General features: G+C 49.8%; 2 protein-coding genes across 4 annotated transcripts in view; one reads left to right on the top strand and one right to left on the bottom strand.

The window, feature by feature from the left end:
* The first annotated feature begins 1,992 nt into the window (after window positions 1-1,992).
* Window positions 1,993-12,845, top strand: matr3l1.2 (matrin 3-like 1.2). Its single transcript, XM_084009860.1, has 21 exons — window positions 1,993-4,381; window positions 5,431-5,492; window positions 5,569-5,607; window positions 6,084-6,181; window positions 6,281-6,339; window positions 6,498-6,614; window positions 6,737-6,862; window positions 6,945-7,124; window positions 7,418-7,542; window positions 7,637-7,982; window positions 9,037-9,246; window positions 9,351-9,447; window positions 9,592-9,608; window positions 10,042-10,164; window positions 10,247-10,375; window positions 10,582-10,710; window positions 10,811-10,941; window positions 11,216-11,540; window positions 11,612-11,771; window positions 11,976-12,091; window positions 12,213-12,845. Exons 1-21 carry the CDS (start codon window positions 3,584-3,586, stop codon window positions 12,273-12,275), a joined length of 3,450 nt encoding a protein of 1,149 aa, XP_083865986.1. The 5' UTR covers window positions 1,993-3,583; the 3' UTR covers window positions 12,276-12,845.
* A 2,797-nt stretch (window positions 12,846-15,642) lies between these two features.
* Window positions 15,643-19,798, bottom strand: part of elf2a (E74-like factor 2a (ets domain transcription factor)) — a 7,567-nt gene continuing 3,411 nt past the window's right edge. For 2 of the 3 annotated variants that reach the window (XM_084009931.1, XM_084009933.1), the window contains exons 5-9: window positions 19,403-19,519; window positions 19,097-19,180; window positions 17,910-18,102; window positions 17,602-17,835; window positions 15,643-16,670 (exon numbers count right to left, since the gene is read on the bottom strand). In XM_084009931.1, coding sequence (XP_083866057.1) covers window positions 16,112-16,670; window positions 17,602-17,835; window positions 17,910-18,102; window positions 19,097-19,180; window positions 19,403-19,519 — 1,187 coding nt within the window. In that variant the 3' untranslated portion in view covers window positions 15,643-16,111. The remainder of the gene's footprint in view (window positions 16,671-17,601; window positions 17,836-17,909; window positions 18,103-19,096; window positions 19,181-19,402; window positions 19,520-19,798) is intronic. The other variant, XM_084009932.1, reaches the window with a different exon arrangement.

The raw sequence follows: 19,798 nt of genomic DNA, 5'->3' as shown, positions 1-19,798 counted from the left end.
TCTTAATGTCCCGTAGGTGTGAATGTGAGTGTGAATGGTTGTTTGTCTCTACATGTCTCCCTGTGATAGACTGGTTACCTGTCTGTCTCTACATGTCTCCCTGTGATAGACTGGTTACCTGTCTGTCTCTACATGTCTCCCTGTGATAGACTGGTTACCTGTCCAGGTGAACCCTGCCTTCGCCCAATGACAGCTGGGATCGGCTCCAGCCCCCCGCGACCCTGAATACAGGATAAGCGGTAGACGATGGATGGGTGGCTATAACTTCTACATGAAGTCGTGGTGTTTCCGCAACGGGACAGTAGGTGGCGGAATAACATTGCTTAGTGGTCCGCTAAAAAAGAAGAAGAAGAAAATCTCGCGATACTTCCGTCTATTCCCTATGCTTTGGTTAGCGGCGCAACTCAGCTAACTTTACGTAGGTAGAAGAGCGTACGGTAAGAGCGTTTATATTCACTGATATAGATATAGAACTATACATATTAAACACATTTAGTTAGAAGACTTTGTTAGAAGTTAGAAACCACGTTAGCTAACAACTAGCATAAGCGAATGACAATAGCCGGTTTAAGCTAACGTTAGCTCCGTCCGTGTAGCACGGCTAATTCAGAGACTACAGGTTAATACGTCACATTGTGATGTTTATAGTTCATATGTTACCGCTCTACGTGTCTGATGTAAACATAAATCAGCAGCCTTCGTCGTCAGTTCGGGACGGTTTCATCCGGGGCTAGCCTAGCTGCTAGCGGGGCTAGCCTAGCTGCTAGCACAGTCAACCAGATGTTGATTCGTAGGTTAACTGAAAATAACGAAGTACATTTACCAAAGTACTCTACGTTAGTACACAATCGAGGTACTTGTTCTAAACTTGAGTGTTTCCATGTTCCTCTACTTGATTTAGGGTTGGTACGGGTGCTTGAAATCCTTGAAAACACTTGCATTTTAGTGTGGTGTTTTCAAGGTGTGAAAAGGGGTGCAGTCGAATAGTCTTTTTTGCTTAGGAAGGTTCCTAACTGAAGAAGTGACCCGGAAGTAAACAAGTGGCCGCCATGATAAGAGCCGTTCGGATTCTCTAAATGCAAAGGAAAGGAGCTCCAATGCTTCCTTTCAGAGCTCCTTTAGCATAGGATGCAACAGACCTTCCTATGCCATAGGAAAGGAGATTACGCCGACCCACAATTCTTTGCGAGAGCAACATTTAAAGTGCCACACACCTCGGCCGTTCACGAAAACAAACGATATGTGCATTTGCATATTTAACATTAACTTTCATGCAGACATATAGTAATTGGAATAGTGATGATAAATGTGTGGACAGTGATAATAATTTAATGATACTTTTATTTATTTAAATCATGTTACAAACTCGACAAAAACGAAACTAAAACCACAAATGAAATGTAAATAAAACAAACGGTCAAACAGGAAGGAGGAGCTGCTGGACCTGAAGCCGGTCAGTGAACCAGCTGTTTATAAAACCAACATGTGGAGAAGTGGACGATGCGTTTTTTGTAGTCCATTATTGTAGTTTCTCCAGCGCAGACGCACGTCAATCGTCAATCATCAGCTGTCAATCATCAGCGGCCGCGTTATAATGACGTAGCTTAGTGAAAGTCCGGTCGGATTCTCTGAACACCGCGGTCGACTTTTCCTAAATCCTTTTGAGTTCTCCTATCGCCTTTCCTTGACCCCGTGACGTTTTCCCCAGAGGTCAAGGAATAGGAGTTAGGAATAGGAGTTAGGACCTTATTTTTTGACTATTCGACTGCACCCATAGTCTTGGATGTAGAATAAAGGTCTATAAATGTGTGTTGTATGTGATGACATCTATGATAGAACAGAGGAAAGAAGATCTCCATATCTGAGGGACTGAAAACAGCATTTTCTGACATTTCTTTATGAAAAATGCCTTTTGATGATGAACAGATGATGAAAATAGTTGGTGATTATATTTCTGTGGATCTGTTAGTGGAATTAGTTTTCCTTTCATTTGTGGTCCTTCTGTAAAAAGCTGTCTCCAAACATCATGTTGGTTGTTTAGAGGACAATAACATCTCATTTAATGTGATGAACAAGTGACATAATAAGTAGACTGAATACTGACCATTGGATTGATACAAATATGGAGTTTACCACAGCTCGAAGGTGCTGGAAAAGCATGGAAATGCACCTGGAAATGCTTGAAAAGTGCTTGAATGTGACTTTGGAGAAGGTTTAGGAACCCTGTTGATACGTATACCTTACTTTACCACATATCAGAGGTAAATATTGTACTTTAAACATTATATTTGTCTGACAGCTTTAATGACTTTACAGTTCTTCGTCCCGTCCAGAGAAAACCACGTATCTCCGGATGCGTTCAGTTTAAATCTGAAATGTGCCTCGGGGGTTTACAATCAGCATAAACCCAACAATACCCCACTAAAGCCCAAGTTATGCTTCCGCGTCGACACAACGTAAGGGGACTTGCGGACCCCTTACGTCCTTGCGGACCCCCCTTACGTCCAACGCAAGGGCCTGACGCGCACCTCCCAAAAATCCTAGACGCGCGTCGAGGTGACGCAACACCAACGCAGCGGCATTGGCTGTGATTGGTCCGCTAACTACATCCGCTGGAGACCGCTATCCGGTTTCCACTCATAAACACCGCCATTTAAACTTTTACAAGACTACTTTTATTGTTTGCACCTCGTTTTATTGTTTGTTTCTCTTGGATCAGCTGTTAAATGAAACGTTATGAAGCTGAAAACGGGAGATACGTGGTTCTCGCAGGACAGACGATGATCTTATAGAATATGATGCCTCATCGCTGCAGGTTAAACTAGTTAAAACATCAAATACAACGGTATAACACTTTACTGCACTGTCAGTACTTTTACTACACCTACTTTAACTCATAATACTTGCATATTTTTACTTGTGGTGGAGTATTTTCCCCATGTGGTATTAGTACTTTTACTTCTGTGAAGGATCTACTTCTTCCACCACTGGAGAACTCTGATTTCACCATCATTTCCCTATAAAATCTACCAGATAACATTAGCAGTATGTTTCAGTCCAGTTCTCCTCTTCTTTCATTGTAATTGGACATTCTTTTTATTCCTTCACATTTTAAACAACAAACATTAGAAGCTTATTTTATTAATCACATCTCTCTGGTATTCGACACCAGTTCTCAGAGTTTCTCTTTTTGCAATGAGGATGTTTCCATCATTTTCTCCCTCCTGGTCTGAGGTGAATTTCCAGTCTTTAGGGCCTGTTCTGTCTGCTTCCCTAGCCTTCTTTAATTGTCTCCCAGTAATCCCAGCTTCCATGTGCTCAGGATTCATTTCTTCGTTTGGCTCGGTGCGACTCGTCTGGCTCCTGTGTTCTTTGTGGAGGCAGCGTTTCAAGTGTCTCTGCCTCCTTTTGTTTCAGCAGAATCAGAAGTTCTCCAGAGAAGAGGACTTCCCCTTCACTTTCACCAAGCTTCCTCTTTGACAAGACATTAACGGACATTAACTTTCCTACCGCTGCTTCTCTTTATCTGGACTCTCTCGTCCTGAAACGTTGAAGCAAGACAGCAACTCCACTTCCTGGTGTCATGTCTCAGAAGTCGCAGTCGGACGGAGGTCAGAAACACTTCGCCGTGGGGCGGGGCCTCCTGGCCGCCGCGGAGACCTTGAACTTCAGCATGAACGAACAGCGATCCAGCAGGCAGATGGGGGGCATGGCCTCAGGGGTGGGCGTTGGTGTCATGGACGGCCAGGAGGGCAGCTCCCAGATGCCCCGGCGCGGCAGTGGCAGCCACATCGGCAACACCATGAAGCTGTTTGCCAGTCTGGGCCTGTCGCCCTCGGACCTGGACGCCCTGGCGGAGATCCCAGAAGAGGACATCAGCGTGGAGACGCTGCCGCACATCCTCATGCAGCTGAAGAGCCGCAAGGGTGACACAGGAGAGCGGCGGGGGGGCGTGTCCTCCATGTCCTCTGACGGCGGGTATCGAGGAGGAAGGGACAACTGGGACAACGTGCACATGGGGAGGATGGGTGGTCCCTCTCTGGGTCCGGGTTCAGCCCGGGCCCAGCCCTCTGCAGACTTGGGCTACAGTTCTCTGCAAGACAACACTCCCAGCCGGGGCTACGGCTTAAATTACAGTGGTGGCGGCGGCGGTGGTGGCGGCGGTGGTGGGGGGGGTAGCAGAGACAGGCAGTACTCTGAGCTTTCCCACCATGAGTCCTACGGGGGGCTCGGCATGGGGCCGCGGGCCTCAGACCCCGTCTTTATGCAAAGGAGGATGGGATCCCCATCTAACGGGAAGGTCCAGGACTTCTTGGGAGTCATGCCCTCCATGTTCCCCCACGTGTGCTCTCTTTGTGACTTTGACGTCCATTCCACCATGGTGAGTACCGTCCAGCCTCCTTCCTCTGTTCTCCTTGGACTAACGTTAAATGTTTACGTTCACACACCCTAGCTCCTCTTCTGTCCTGCAGCCGGCGACGTAATCATCCACCATGTTTCCAATGAATGCCCGTTTGCATCATGTAATTATCACCTGAACACGTCTTCATCTCCTTACACCTGAAGCTCTGCAGCCGGGTTCAGTCAGACGAGGGTCTCTACAGTCAGACGAGGGTCTTCTCGTGTGTGTTCTTGCTGGTCGTTATGCAGGAAGATGTTGAAATAAATCACATTTTAGTCTGGAAAGTTTGACTCATCATGGACCAGTCAGCACGGCCCGGGTCATCATGGGACCCAGGAGCAGTCTTATTGAACCTGAATCCCTTATTGAATATTTGTAGGTAGATTTCCCGTTTTCATGTCCCTCCTTATCAAACCTGAACAACAACCACGTCGTCGTCGTGCACGCCACTCTGAATGTTCGCACAATCCACCGTCAAAGCGTCACTGTAGCTGAGTTCTTACCTTAACATTTTGACCTATGAATATTTAATTATTTTGAACGTGTTAACCACGTTTTTTAAAGGTGGTCGGCCATGTTTAGTCTGCTAACATCGTTAAGGAAGGATTCAATAAGGGATTCATTACCCACCGTGCTTAGTGGTTCAGAGAACCGTCCCTAAAACTAAACCAGGGCCGGCTTCTCTATGGAGCTGCCTGTTTAGAATAATGAGAATGGAATTTCAGCCGTGTGTGTGTGTGTGTGTGTGTGTGTGTGTGTGTGTGTGTGTGTGTGTGTGTGTGTGTGTGTGTGTGTGTGTGTGTGTGTGTGTGTGTGTGTGTGTGTGTGTGTGTGTGTGTGTGTGTGTGTGTGTGTGTGTGTGTGTGTATATAGCTAGCAGACTTGATTGTTTCTAGCGTCGTCAGGACTTCTGTGTGAGGGAAACGTGGACTTTCAGACTTTGAGAGCCAGAAGTGTTTCAGGTTCAGATTCTCTGCCAGGGCTGGTCCCGGTGTTGGTCTCCAGTAATCCTGTACTTGAATCTGTAGGAGTGGAACCAGCACACTAACGGACGTCGTCATGGCGAAAACAGGCGGCAGCTGCTCAACATGTGAGTCACCCACACACTCTGAAGGTCACAGAGATGCAGCTTGTGGTGGAGATGTTAATGTTGATGCTGTTTTCAGGTATCCAGACTGGGACCCGGGTATGTCGTCAGGACGGAGGTAGGAGTCTGAATGTGCTTTAGTAGACCATGATTAACCCGTGTCCAGGTCTTCTCCACCACAGGAACTTTACTCCATGTTCAGATGAGCAGATAGTTTTATTCAAGTTCATTCACCACGAAGTCCAGGGAAGCATCACCAAAACCCCATCACCAAAACCCCATCACCAAAACCACATCACCAAAACCCCATCACCAAAACCCCATCACCAAAACCACATCACGATGCATCTGCCACTCAAAGAAATGGATCTCCCTGAGGCTCCATCATGGACCTACTGACCCTCAGGAGGAGGAGAGTTCTCCGTAATCACACCATTCAGTTATTGATCCTGACATTGAAAGGCTGTGAACGAGGCAGAACCATCCAGGTTCTTGGAGGAACCCCCCGGTGAACCTGGTTTAGTTCCTGTGGTGACCTGTGAACCAGTGTGATGCTGGTTGTTTCGGTGTTAACATCTGGTCTCTTGGTCCCAGTGGGAGTCTCCTGGACACCCCCAACATGTCTGCAGGACTGCTTGGACCGACCCCCATGTCTTCAGCTCAGACCGGCGCAGGGATGTCCTCCAGCTGGGGCAAGACACCTCCCTTTATCTGTTGTTGTTGTTGTTGTTGTTGTTGTTGTTGTCATTATCATCACAAATCTCTTATTCTCGTCTGCATGTTTGGTTCAGGAGGAGCTGCAGGAGGAGGAGGAGGAGGTCCTGGTCTGTCCAAGAACTGTCCCAATAAGGTCCGTTTCTGCATCCTGTTAACGTGCGTGTGCGTGTGTGTGTGTGTGTGTGTGTGTGTGTGTGTGTGTGTGTGTGTGTGTGTGTGTGTGTGTGTGTGTGTGTGTGTGTGTGTGCGTGTGCGTGCTAGTACTGAAGTGTGTGTGTGTGTGTGTCTCAGGTGAGGAGTCGTGTCGTGGTGGTGAAGTACGACAGGAAGCCGCTCAGCAACAAGACCCTGTTCGCCTTCACCGAGCCGTTCGGCTGCCTGAGGGAGCACCTGGTCCTCAAGAACAAGGTGATTCAGCTCATTAGACCAGAGATAGACCAGAGCCCACCTCGTTAGACCACCTCAGTAGACCAGAGCCCACCTCAGTAGACCAGAGCCCACCTCAGTAGCCTCGTTGATGTGATCCTCAGGCCTTCTTGGAGATGCGGACCCATGAGGAGGCCTTGGACATGGTGAACTACTACGCGCAGCACCAGGCGTCTCTGTACGGCAAATCCATCACCTTCTACCTGTCCAAGAGGCTGCTGGTCATCGAGGTAGCCGCCGCCCCCTCGCCTTAGCACATCCAGCTGATCCTCGTCGCCCCTGACAACCGCCTCTCTGCTTGACCCCCCTCAGAAAGACGAGCGGGCGTCGGTGGACCGGTCCATGGAAAGACCTGTCCGGGAGGTCAAAGGTCACGGCAGCCAGGTGGTATTCTTCTCCAACCTGCCCAAAGAGGAAGAGAAGAAGAAGGAGCTGCTGACCATCGCGGGACGCTTTGGCGTCGTGGAGAAACACCTGTTCTTAACGGACCAGGTGAACCGCTCACCTGCTGACTCACCTCACATCCTGATACTCATAATTAATGATAAACACAACCAGGTGTGCAGGGTTGGTAGGGTGCTGGAAATCCTTGAAAACACTTGAATTTATTTAAACATGTTGGAAACATGTTTCCATCACGGTAGAAAACCATGACAACTGCTAACAAACCTATAATAACATTAAACACTCAACAAAGTGAATGATTGAGAACACACAGCTTCACTGCTCTAATGAGTCTTCACACTGAACCTGGGTCTGGGTCCGGGTCTGGGTCTGTCCTCCAGGCGTTTGTCCAGCTGGGGACTCCGGAGGACGCCGAGATGCTGGTGAAGTATTACAGCGTGAACTCGCTCACCATCAAAGGGAGACCGATCCGCCTCAACATCTGCACCAAGTACAAGACCCTCAAGTGAGTCCAGACCAGGGTCTTTACCATAGACTTCAACTAAAACCAGGACCAGATCAGCCTTCCACCACAACAATAACCACAAACTGTGTTTCAGTGTGAACCGGAGACAAAGAGGAGACGGTCGGAGCCCGGGGAGCAGCGCAGAAAAGGCCTACTCCTCCTCCGCCTCCGGGACCAGGTCCTTCACCAGCCCCAGGACCTCCTCGTCCAGCTCCAAGTCCAGCTCCAAGACCAGAGAGGAGAAGAAGAAGGCAGAGGAGAAGAAAGTGAAGGCGGAGGAGCATCCTGCAGCAGAGGAGGAGGAGGTTTCAGGAGTGGTGGAGGGCGAGGAGGGAGGGGAGGAGGAGGAGGAGGAGCAGCAGGTAACCGATGGAGACGCAGAGGTCGAGGAGGGAGCAGAGTCTGTGAAGGAGGAGGAGGAGGAGGTCCAACAGGAGGAGGTGAGAACACACTGAGAACATGGAGGTGATGATTATTAAGAATTTTACATCAAATGCATTAAAAATTACATAGGTGGCATTATTATTAATCTAAATACTAATAATTACACTGGTCTAACCGGTTACACTGGTCTAACCGGTCCCTGGTCTAACCGGTCCCTGGTCTAACTGGTCCTTGATCTAACCGGTCCTTGATCTAACCGGTCCCTGATCTAACCGGTCCCCAATCTAAACGGTCCCCGATCTCAAAGGTCCCCGATCTCAAAGGTCCCCGATCTCAAAGGTCCCCGGTCTAAACGGTCCCCGGTCTAACCGGTCCCCGATCTCAAAGGTCCCCGATCTCAACGGTCCCCGATCTAAGCGGTCCCCGATCTCAGCGGTCCCCGATCTCAACGGTCCCCGGTCTAACCGGTCCCCGGTCTCAACGGTCCCCGGTCTAAACGGTCCCCGATCTCAACGGTCCCCGGTCTAAACGGTCCCCGGTCTAACCGGTCCCCGATCTCAACGGTCCCCGATCTCAACGGTCCCCGGTCTAAACGGTCCCCGGTCTAACCGGTCCCCGATCTCAACGGTCCCCGGTCTAAACGGTCCCCGGTCTAACCGGCCCCTGATCTCAAAGGTCCCTGATCTCAACGGTCCCCGATCTAAGCGGTCCCCGATCTAAGCGGTCCCCGATCTCAAAGGTCCCCGATCTCAACGGTCCCCGATCTCAAAGGTCCCCGATCTCAAAGGTCCCCGATCTCAAAGGTCCCCGGTCTAAACGGTCCCCGGTCTAACCGGTCCCCGATCTCAACGGTCCCCGGTCTAAACGGTCCCCGATCTCAACGGTCCCCGGTCTAAACGGTCCCCGGTCTAAACGGTCCCGGGTCTAACCGGTCCCCGATCTAAGCGGTCCCCGATCTCAAAGGTCCCCGATCTCAAAGGTCCCCGATCTCAAAGGTCCCCGATCTCAACGGTCCCCGATCTCAACGGCCCCCGGTCTAAATGGTCCCCGGTCTAACCGGTCCCTGGTTTAACCGGTCCCTGATCTAAAAGGTACCTTCATTAATGCCAGGCTCCTGATGATGGTGATGATGTCACCGATGACACACCTGGAGATGTGGGCGGGGCTGAAGGGGAGGCCAAGCAGGACGTGGAGTCGGAGGGACACAAGGAGCCGACTGAAACCCAAGTCCCTTCCAAAGAACCGGAGAACAAAGAAGAACCGACTGCAGGACCAGGAGAGGATTCAGAGTCCGTGGAGGGAGATCTGCCTCCAGACGCGGTACACTTTGATTATAGTTTAATCTACATGGAGACATAAAATATCTTTCATTAATATAATGTCAGTTAAATCAGATGTGGTGTGATGTTTGTGATGTGGTCCAGTGGGATCAGGACTTCCTGGAGAACATGGAGGACTTTGTGACGTTGGACGAAGTGGCTGAAGACGATGATGAATCAGACGGAGAGTGTGACTCCATCGGTACCAGACTTTATTTTTATTCTACTTATTTATATTTTATTACTGAGCGTCACCGGGGTTATTAATACACAGACCAGATCCAGGTGGATCAGATGAACCTAGAACTAATGTCCTCCCTGTGTCGGTGTCTCTTCTTCTTTGCAGACAACTCCAGGAGGGGGGTACGTGTCTGTCAAGGTTTCTGTCCAGTGATGTCATCTGTTCATCACTGCAGACAGCAGATCACAGATCAGTCAGACTCGCTGACCTCCTGTGACTTCTAGGAAATAAAACGTTCCCATTCAAACCAACGCAGCAGGATCCATCTACATCTAGCTACCTAGCTAACTAGCTACATAACTGACCATCTAGCTACCTAGCCAGCTAACTATACACCTAGTTATGTAGCTAATTAGCATGCTAACTAGTTATGCAGCTAGGTGTATAGTTAGGTGTATCCATCACCATATCTTACTATCTACCTACCTAAATGTTTATGCAGGACTACGGTACAGGAAGGGGCGGGGCTTAGCCGTTTGTGGGCCTGTGATGATGAAGAAGCTGTTTCCCGTGAATGAATGTGGGAATGAAGGTGAACCCAGTGTTCTTCTTCAGGGCATGAGGGTGGTCAACATCGTGGGCTTCAGACGAGGATACAACTTCCTGAACGAGCTGCTGGGACTCGCCAAACCCTTTGGGAACGTGATGAAACACCTGGTCCTGGACTTGAGACCTGAGGTACTCCAGACCGCATGATGCCGACTGTGTCTTCACCGCTGCTTTCTCCCGGTGTGACGGTTAATGTGTTCCTCCTGCTCAGGCCTACCTGCAGTTCGCCACAGAGGAGGAAGCTCGCGCCATGGCCAGCTTCTACAACGGCAACATCACGGCGTCGGTGTGCGGCCGTCCGGTGAGGGTCAGCCACTCCATGAGCTACCCGACCATCCAGGTGAGCAGCTTCACTCTGGTATGTTAAAAAACTGAATATTCCTGAGATTAAAATCGGAATTTTATCAGGAAAAACTTGAAATGCAAACACATGGCTTCCATTTGCTTCACACCACAGACTTAATCTTATTTGGATCCGGATGTTTGTCTGTTATGATGATGATGATGATGATGATGATGATGATGTTGTGGTGGTGGGGGGGTCAGTGCGGGTCCAGCAGGGTGGTCTACGTGGGTCAGATCCCCAGCAGTAAATACTCGGATGACGCCGTCCTGAAACTGGCAGAACCCTTCGGGAGAGTCAAGAAGTACTTCCTGAATCGGCTCAAGAGAGAGGTACAGAACCAGGACCAGGACTCAGTCCTGAAAAATCTCACTGTCTGTCTGTCTGTCTGTCTGTCCTCAGGGTTTCATGGCGTCTGTCCTCTGTCCTCAGTGCTTCATCGAGATGGACAAAGCGGAGGATGCAGAGAAGATGGCGGAGGAGTGTAAAGCGAATCCTCCGAAGTTCAACGGGAAGCGTCTGACGGTCTACGTCAGCAGGAAGTACCGGCAGCTGAAACACGGGTCAGTCCTCGTTCTGGGGTCCGATCTGGCTCCTCTAAAGGACTCTGTTACAGCTGCTGGAATCTGTTCAGGGCCACTGTGGGCGGGGCTTCAGGGTCACTGTGGGCGGGGGTCCAGGGCCACTATGGGCGGGGCTTCAGGGTCACTGTGGGCAGGGCTCCAGGGTCACTGTGGGCAGGGCTCCAGGGTCACTGGGCGGGGGTCCAGGGTCAAGCAGTCTGGTCTGGTCTACAGAGGACCTCCAGGTCTGTAACTGTAACTGTTGTGTGTTCAGACATCGATGTCCAGACAGAACCAAGAGAGAATACAGCAGCTCATCTCCAAAATCCTCCAACCTTCCTGAAGAACCTCCAACCAAGAAAATCAAGGAGGAAAAGAAACCGGAGGAGGAGAAACAGGAGGAGAAACAGGAGGAGAAACAGGAGGAGAAACGGGAGGAGAAACGGGAGGAGAAACAGGAGGAGAAACAGGAGGAGAAACAGGAGGAGAAACGGGAGCAGACGCAGAGCTGTGATGATGAGGAGGCCAAGGAGAGAGGAGAAACCTCAGCAGAGAAGATCCCTGAAGCTTCAGACCCTGACCCGAGGATCTGCCAGGATGTGAGTATGCAGTTCATTGAGTGATGAGGTGGAGTGAGTGAAGATCACTGATTGGCTTCTCTGGGCTGCAGGAGGCGACGCCGCCGGAGAAGGAGGACGAGGACATGGAGACATCGACCAATCAGAACGACCAAACAGAGGCCCTACCCCCGCCGGCCCCCCCGCTGGCCGAAAACAAGCCCAGCATGGCGTCTCTACCGTTGCCCCCCCATGACCCCAACACCCCCATCGGTGAGAGAGGGAACAATACGTGTGTGTGTGTGTGTGTGTGTGTGTGTGTGTGTGTGTGTGTGTGTGTGTGTGTGTGTGTGTGTGTGTGTGTGTGTGTGTGTGTGTGTGTGTGTGTGTGTGCGCGTGCGTGCGTGCGTACTATGATCTATGTATTTTATGTTATGTATTATGATATGAAAGATGTTAATACTAACTGATGTTCAGGTGTTGAGCATGTGAAGATGGGTTATTACTGCCGCGTCTGCTTCCTGTTCTACTCCAACGAAGAGACGGCCAAGAAGACACACTGCAGCAGCCAGACACACTACGACAAGCTGCAGGTGAGACCAAGCCCCGCCCACATCCTCACTTTACCTTCATGCCCCGCCCACATCCTCACATTCCTTTTCTTGCACACACACACACACACACACACACACTGATGCTGCCTGTGTGTTTCAGAAACACCTGGAGAAGGAACAGACCAAAGCAGAGAAGAAGAAAGGGAAGAAGACGACCTCTTAGAGAACAGCAATGCCTTTGAAAATGTATCATTTGATCTGAGGAGAATGAGGAGGGATTTTAACATAACTTTTATTCAGTCCGCCGGACGTTAAAACGATCAATAAATCAGCTGCATTAGCATGCTAGCCATTGGTACCTGGCTAGCTAGCTACCTTTGAGGCTCAAAAGTAATTTTCACAACTGATTGTTAAAATGTCAGAAAATGTATGATGAAATAAAATGTTTAGTTTTCTCCAACGACTAAATATCACAAACTTTTGAGAAGGTGAAATGAGTTAATTCATGTTGTTGATTGGTTGAATTGATCAGCTGTTTAAATGTGAAAGTATGGGTTTGATAACAAGAACGTTAGCATAGCTTAGCATAAAGACTGGAAACTGCTAGCTTTGTGGTGCAAGTAAATCCAGGAACTATTTCTTGAGGAACCGAAGCGCAGCAGCAGCAGTGGGCGGATGGATACACAGCTGTAATAAATAGTTCCAACTCAAACATGTCTTTGTTTGTAAACGTGTTTTATGTTCACAGATTATTTCAATGTTTTCTAAAATAAACGAGTTTCCTCAAATATCAGTGTTTTTTTTCAGCATAGTTTGTATGTTCTCCCTGTGTGAGCGTGGGTTCTTCGGTTCTCTCGGGTTCCTCCCACAGTCCACAGACCTGTCTGTCTCTACGTCAGCCCTGTGATAGACTGGTTACCTGTCTGGATAAATCCAGCTGTCTGAAGGTTTTCACAGCGAGGTTCACTGGCAGCAGGTCGTCAGTTCAGCCGATTCGCCAGTTAAAAAAAGTCAATAAAATAAATAGTTGATCATTGTTGGATGTTCTACATTTTTGTCTGGAGAAAGGAAGGAAGCTGCTTTGTATCTTGTTGGCAAATAAGAAACTAATTGTAGATTTGGGTTTAGGCATTCTGTGAGTAGAGCTAGTTGTAACATTTAGTCTTGTCTAGATAGCTTGTTGTTTAAATTCTTGTGAAGCTGATCTTACTGAGTGAGCAATTACCTAGTTTCAGCCAGCTCAGCTGTAGTGAATAGACTTGATTGGAGGGAGGGGCCGCAGTCCGCACATAAAGGGCAGCCAGTGAAACTTCTGTTCAACTACATTTTTGTCTGGAGGAAGGAAGGAAGCTGCTTTCTCACTATACACCAGATCACTAGGTTCTGTTATCACATCGCATGGATTCTCCTACCATTGCTACGCAGATGACACCCAGCTGTTCCTCTCTTTTCCCCCGTCCTCTGACACTCACATTGCAACTCGCATCTCGGACTGTCTGGCTGACATCTCTGTCTGGACAACTGCACATCACCTCAAGCTTAACCTGAATAAAACCGAACTCCTCTTCATCTCAGGGAAAGACTGCCCTCGCATGGACCTGTCGGTCACTGTCGAGGGCATCACAGTATTGCCGTCGTCAACTGCGAGGAACCTGGGTGTAATCCTCGATGACCAACTATCCTGCACCCCCAACATCACTGCTGTGGCCCGATCCTGCAGATTTGCCCTCTACAACATCCGCAGGGTAAGGGCTGTTCGGTCCCTGTATGACTGGAGCAGGAGCTTGGTTCGCATTGCCGGCAGTAAGTCAGACCTGTTCCAGGTGCATGTTGGACTCCGGCAGGGCTGCCCTTTGTCACCAGTTCTGTTCATTATTTTTATGGACAGGATTTCTAGGCGCAGCCGTGGGCCGGAGGGGATCTGGTTCGGGAGCCACTGGATTTCATCCCTGCTTTTTGCGGACGATGTGGTCCTGTTGGCTCCTTCGAGCCAGGACCTCCAGCATGCCCTGGGGCGGTTTTCAGCCGAGTGTGAAGCAGCCGGGATGAGGATTAGCACCTCCAAATCTGAGGCCATGGTTCTCAACCGGAAAAAGGTGGCTTGCTCCCTCCAGGTCGGGGGGGAGTTCCTGCCTCAAGTGGAGGAGTTTAAGTATCTTGGGGTCTTGTTCACAAGTGAGGGAAGGATGGAACGTGAGATTGACAGGCGGATCGGTGCAGCGGCTGCAGTAATGCGGTCCCTGTATCGGTCCGTCGTGGTAAAGAGAGAGCTGAGCCGAAAGGCGAAGCTCTCAATTTACCGGTCAATCTACGTTCCTACCCTCACCTATGGTCATGAACTTTGGGTCATGACCGAAAGAATAAGATCCCGGATACAAGCGGCCGAAATGAGCTTCCTCCGCAGGGTGGCGGGGCGCTCCCTTAGAGATAGGGTGAGGAGTGCCGTCACACGGGAGGAGCTCGGAGTAGAGCCGCTGCTCCTCCACATCGAGAGGAGCCAGTTGAGGTGGCTCGGGCATCTGTATCGGATGCCCCCTGGACGCCTCCCTCGGGAGGTGTTCCAGGCATGCCCCGCCGGGAGGAGACCCCGAGGAAGACCCAGGACACGCTGGAGTGACTATGTCACCCGGCTGGCCTGGGAACGCCTTGGGGTCCTCCCGGAGGAGCTGGGGGAAGTGTCCGGGGAGAGGGAAGTCTGGGCGTCCCTGCTCAGGCAGCTGCCCCCGCGACCCGGTCCCGGATAAGCGGAAGAAAATGGATGGATGGATGGAATATCCGCAGGATTCTGACCTTCCTCACAAAGGATGCAACGCAACTCCTGGTCCAAGCACTGGTCATCTCCTGCCTTGACTACTGCAACTCTCTCCTGGCTGGACTCCCGGCCTCTGCGATTAAACCATTGCAGCGTATCCAGAACGCTGCAGCACGCCTTATCTTCAATCTACCCAAATTCTCCCATGTGACCCCCCTCCTCCGTGACCTCCACTGGCTCCCTGTTGCAGCACGCATCCAATTCAAGACAATGACACTGGCCTTCAGGGCCATCAATGGAACGGCACCCATCTACCTTCAAACACTGGTCAAACCTCATGCCCCGAAGCGAGCACTTCGCTCCTCTACTTCAGCTGGCCGGCTGGTACCACCATCGCTGAAATCAAGCAAATGTCGCTCAGCAAAGTCCAGACTCTTCTCTGTTCTGGTCCTCAGTGGTGGAACGAACTCCCGACCAATGTCAGGACAGCAGAGTCATTTGCCATCTTCCGAAAAAGGCTCAAGACTCACCTGTTCAGACTTCACCTCGACTCTACATAGCATGACCCACTAACACCCCCCCCCCCCAAAAACCCCATAAAACCCTTACCTATAGCACTCTGATCGTAGCACTGTTGCTCTTGAAGTACTACTTTACTCAGATGAGGACCTAACACTTGTTCTACTTTTAGCTCTTACTTTATTGGCAATGATACGTTGTGGTTTCTTTGTTTCCTTCTTTTGACAAATGTACTTATCGTAAGTCGCTTTGGACAAAAGCGTCTGCTAAATGACCTAAATGTAAATGTTAGTTAATGGATGAATAAAACAACAGTCAGTTTTGAGTCACATTTGTGTTTTTTATAATACATATTTCAGTAAAATCTACTTCATACACTGATAGTACAAGAAAAAATAGTATATTATCCTTCGGACGAGGAGCATGAAGTCCTCTCCTCCTTGTGTCGGTAGAAAACTAACCAGGAGACGGAGGAGGAGACAGACAGACTGATGCGAGTATAAAAAAAAGAAGCTTTTTACACGTTTACAACAAAGTCTTCTCAGACTTTTTATATTATGTTTGATTACAAAAAGGATTTGTTTCATTTACAATCTAAGGCTGCTCTTCTCCTGAGCTCCGCAGGATCTGTCCCTTTAATCGTCTCCATAGTAACCGCAGGGTTCCCTTGGAGACCACCGTATGAGCCAATCAGAGAGCTGCTTCTCTGTGAGGGGGGATGTGTCCTGCACTTCCTCAGCAGTGTCCAGTCACGTCCTGCCCCCCCCCCCCCCCCCCCTCCGGGGCACTCAGGACGAGCTGCTCTCTGCTGGGGGGATGGAAGGGGGCGGAGCCTCTGAAATGGCTTCTGATTGTGCTGCTTGGGCCTGACTGCTGGGGGGCTTCGGGGTCTGGGTGGGGGTTTTGGGCTGGCTGACCTGGACAGAGAGCTGGGGCAGCGCCTGGGCCACCGCCGCCGGTTTGGCCAGGATGAGGTGTGGCGTTGGCCGGCCCCCTGGCAGCTGGGTCGTCGGGGCGGAGCCAGCCGGCTTGGCGACGGGGGCGTGTGATAACTGCGTGGCTACGGGTTTAGCCTGGAAGAGCTGCGTGAGCTGGCCGGACGGGTTGGCCTGCATGAGCGTGGCCAGCTGGTTGGCCGGGATGGTGATGATGGTGATCTTCTCTCCGGCCTTGGAGCCGGCGGGCAGCATGGTGGGCAGCGCCTGGATCACCAGCTTGGGGGCCGCGCCGGCGGAGGCGTTGGCGACCGTCACCGGGACCCCCGCGGTGGTCGTCAGGATGGAGGAGGAGTTTAACGTCACCTGACCCAGAGAGTTGGTCATGACCAGGGGCATGGCTCTGATTGGCCTGCAGCAGGAAGGAGGGGGACACAGATTAGATCGAGTGGATCGATCGCTGCTCTCAGCATCTGGGAAACAGCTGCTGGCTAACTGGCTAACATTTACACAACTTGTATACAACATTCGTTGTTTACTAGTATTACTATGACTTGAATATACTTTTGGTTTCCATGGCGACTGCCATTTAAAAGTGACGGAGGCTGACTTCCTCTTTAACAAGATCTAGTTGATCATATTATGTCTATGATTTATGATTTATGTGTGGGTCAGCTGAAGATCCCTCATGGAGAACGTTTAAGAACCCGCTCCATGAATGTGACCCTGAATGCAACACTGTCAGGCCAAAATTAGGGGCCAGAAAAATATGTCTGGAATATGATGAGCATCACATTAATAGCTACAGATACTGGAAAACACTACGACGACATATGAGTGCATATATTGTCTTATTTTATCAAGTAAAATATAAGTTATAGGTTTACTCAACAGCCTAATAGTTCATAGACATTCAGGTAGAAATAGGTTAACTCAGAGTTCCACAGCTTATCAAAAACAATCCTTATTTTATTAACATAGGCTGCCTAAGGGTACCTTGGCACGATTGCCCCCGGGGGTCCCACCGCTTTGCATTCACACTGCTCCAGCCCAAACGGGCTTTGGCCCGTTAGCTGATTGTACATACGTCACCACGTCCTCATACTACACACGCATGGCTTGATGTTGTTTTTAAGGAGCGCCGTCTCTGCATATATTACTTTATGAATATATTTTGGACGTCTAAAGAGGAGTAATGTTGTTCTCTTGGTACGTTTTAAATGTTTCAAGCTTTTTCATTCCTGGAATCAACAGGAAACCAACTAACTGCCATCCATGATGGAATATAATATAATAAAATAAGAGCTGGACAGGTTGAGAGAAAGGAGGCGGAGCCTGCAGACCTGCTGCCGGTGTTGCTGGGGATGACGGTGACGTAGGTCTGCTGCGGCTGGCTGGCGGCGGGCAGGGGGGTGCCCAGGCTGGCGGCGGCGTGCTGGCCGGACGCCATGGCGTCCTCCACCTCGTCGCCGTCGTCCTCGTCGTCGATCACGCGGATGTTCTTGGGCATGTCTTTGAACTGGTAGGCCAGACGCTGCCCCTCCACCTTGGCCAGGATGCCCCGCTGGTAGTAGTACCTGCACACAGACAGGTGAGGTCAACGCTGTGATGTCACACACAGACAGGTGAGCTGACGGCGGGCGGTGCTGACCTCAGGGCACGGCCCATGGTCTCGTAGTTCATGTCGGGCTTGTTCTTGTGCTTGCCCCACAGCTTGGACACGGCCTTGGAGTCCACCAGCTTGAAGATGCCCTTCTCCCGCTGCATCCACTTGATGTACCTGGGACAGGTGTTCTTGTCCTGCAGCAGCTCCAGCAGGAACTCCCACAGGTACGTGGTGTTGCCTTCAGGGACACACAGACATGGGTGGCTTCACAGGTGCATGATGGGATACCATGGGCTCGACACGTCTGAGATCAGATTGATTAACCGATACAATAATATCAATAATATCAATTAGGGATGCACGATATTGGATTTTTTGCCGATATCCCATATCTTACAACTAATTTGGCCGATAACCGATATATATATAAACTCGTGACATTCTGGAGATCCTAATTCATAACAAAACATGAATTACCGTAAATCCTCTAATACTGGCTGTGAAATATGAGAAAGTTTCCAAACGAGCCGCCATGTTGGTCGGTTTGAAATCCGGGAGCAGACAGGACAGCTGTGAAAGCGATCGTCCAATCAGGTGCAGCCATGAAGTGTGATTGTATGAAGGAGAGCGCCTGTCAATCATCCTCCTAGTGGCAGCCCACCAAGCATGCAATACTGGCAAGAGGTAAACGTTGTTTACCGTAATATGGCAGCTGTGGAGCACCTAGTATTTTATAGGTTCAAATAGACACAAAATCTGTTTTTATTCATTCTACTGGTAGTCCGTTTTGCTCAAATAGAAATAGGGGCCTGTCTCTAATTCTGGCCTCCTTCCAATAAAGGTCTGGGCCGCGATGCGCTTGAGTAAATAAAGGCCCGGGCCTATATTAGAGGATTTACGGTATGTATTCAAATATTTTTAATACAAATATCAAGTTAATATTACATTGGATTGTTTTTCCAATAACATCTTACAAAGGAATTACTACTTGAGAGCAATAACATATTCTGTTTGAAATCTCTTTGCAATCCTCGCGCATTTTATCTGATTTAATCAAGGAAGCAGCAGTCTTTATTTATTGGTTAATTATATCGGCATGCTATCCAATATCCGATAATACATTTTAACCAATATCGGCCGATACCGATACCTTGCCAATAATATCGTGCATCCCTAATATCAATAATATGGCTGACAGCGGGGAGTCGTCTGTGTAGAACATGAAGACTGACCTTTGCCCTCCCGCGGCCTCTTCTTCATGCCGACGTCAAAGGAGCCGTTGGAAGCAGGCGGGGTCGTCTTTGGCCGACGCCCACCTACACACACACACGCACACGCACACACACACAGTATTATACTATGATATTTAGTTTGCCATAATTCATGTTGAAAGATATTTAATTATGATAATATTTAATGTGAGCAGTGCGTCGCCGTGACGACGTTAACACCAGCCCCCCCCCCTCATCAACAGAGCAGACTGAAGGGAGTCATGTGACTCCAAACTAGTGATGTCATGCGTTAGAGGCGGGGTTGACCTCCTCTCTTCTTCTTGGCTGCAGGTTCACAGTCGGGGGGGATGGGGAAGGACTCCTCCTCCATGGCTCCACACTCCGTCGACACCTCCACCACCGTCTCCATCATCACATCCTCTGCTGGGCTCAAACACAACACACCGTCGTTCACTCCGCTCTGCCCCCGCTCCGCCTTCATCAACACGCCTGCATGGAAATACTGCAGAGCCTCACATGATACCCGATATCTATATATCTATAGATATATATCTATATAGAGATAGAAATACTGCAGAGCCTAACTTGAGGTGGACTACGTGAGGTGGACTACGTGAGGTGGACTACGTGAGGCGGACTACGTGAGGCAGACTACGTGAGGCGGACTACGTGAGGCGGACTACGTGAGGTGGACTACGTGAG

Source organism: Eutrigla gurnardus, assembly GCF_963514095.1.
Source record: "Eutrigla gurnardus genome assembly, chromosome: 5".
Taxonomy (NCBI): domain Eukaryota; kingdom Metazoa; phylum Chordata; class Actinopteri; order Perciformes; family Triglidae; genus Eutrigla; species Eutrigla gurnardus.
The sequence above is the reverse complement of the archived record's forward strand: the minus strand, read 5'-3'. Positions and strand labels throughout refer to the sequence as shown.

Excerpts from the sequence above, each read along its gene's own strand:
- matr3l1.2 (XM_084009860.1), top strand. The coding sequence starts at position 3,584 with ATGTCTCAGAAGTCGCAGTCGGACGGAGGTCAGAAACACTTCGCCGTG. Across the intron at positions 6,863-6,944 it reads AGAGGCTGCTGGTCATCGAG|AAAGACGAGCGGGCGTCGGT; the intron begins GTAGCCGCCGCC and ends GACCCCCCTCAG. Across the intron at positions 7,125-7,417 it reads ACCTGTTCTTAACGGACCAG|GCGTTTGTCCAGCTGGGGAC; the intron begins GTGAACCGCTCA and ends TCTGTCCTCCAG.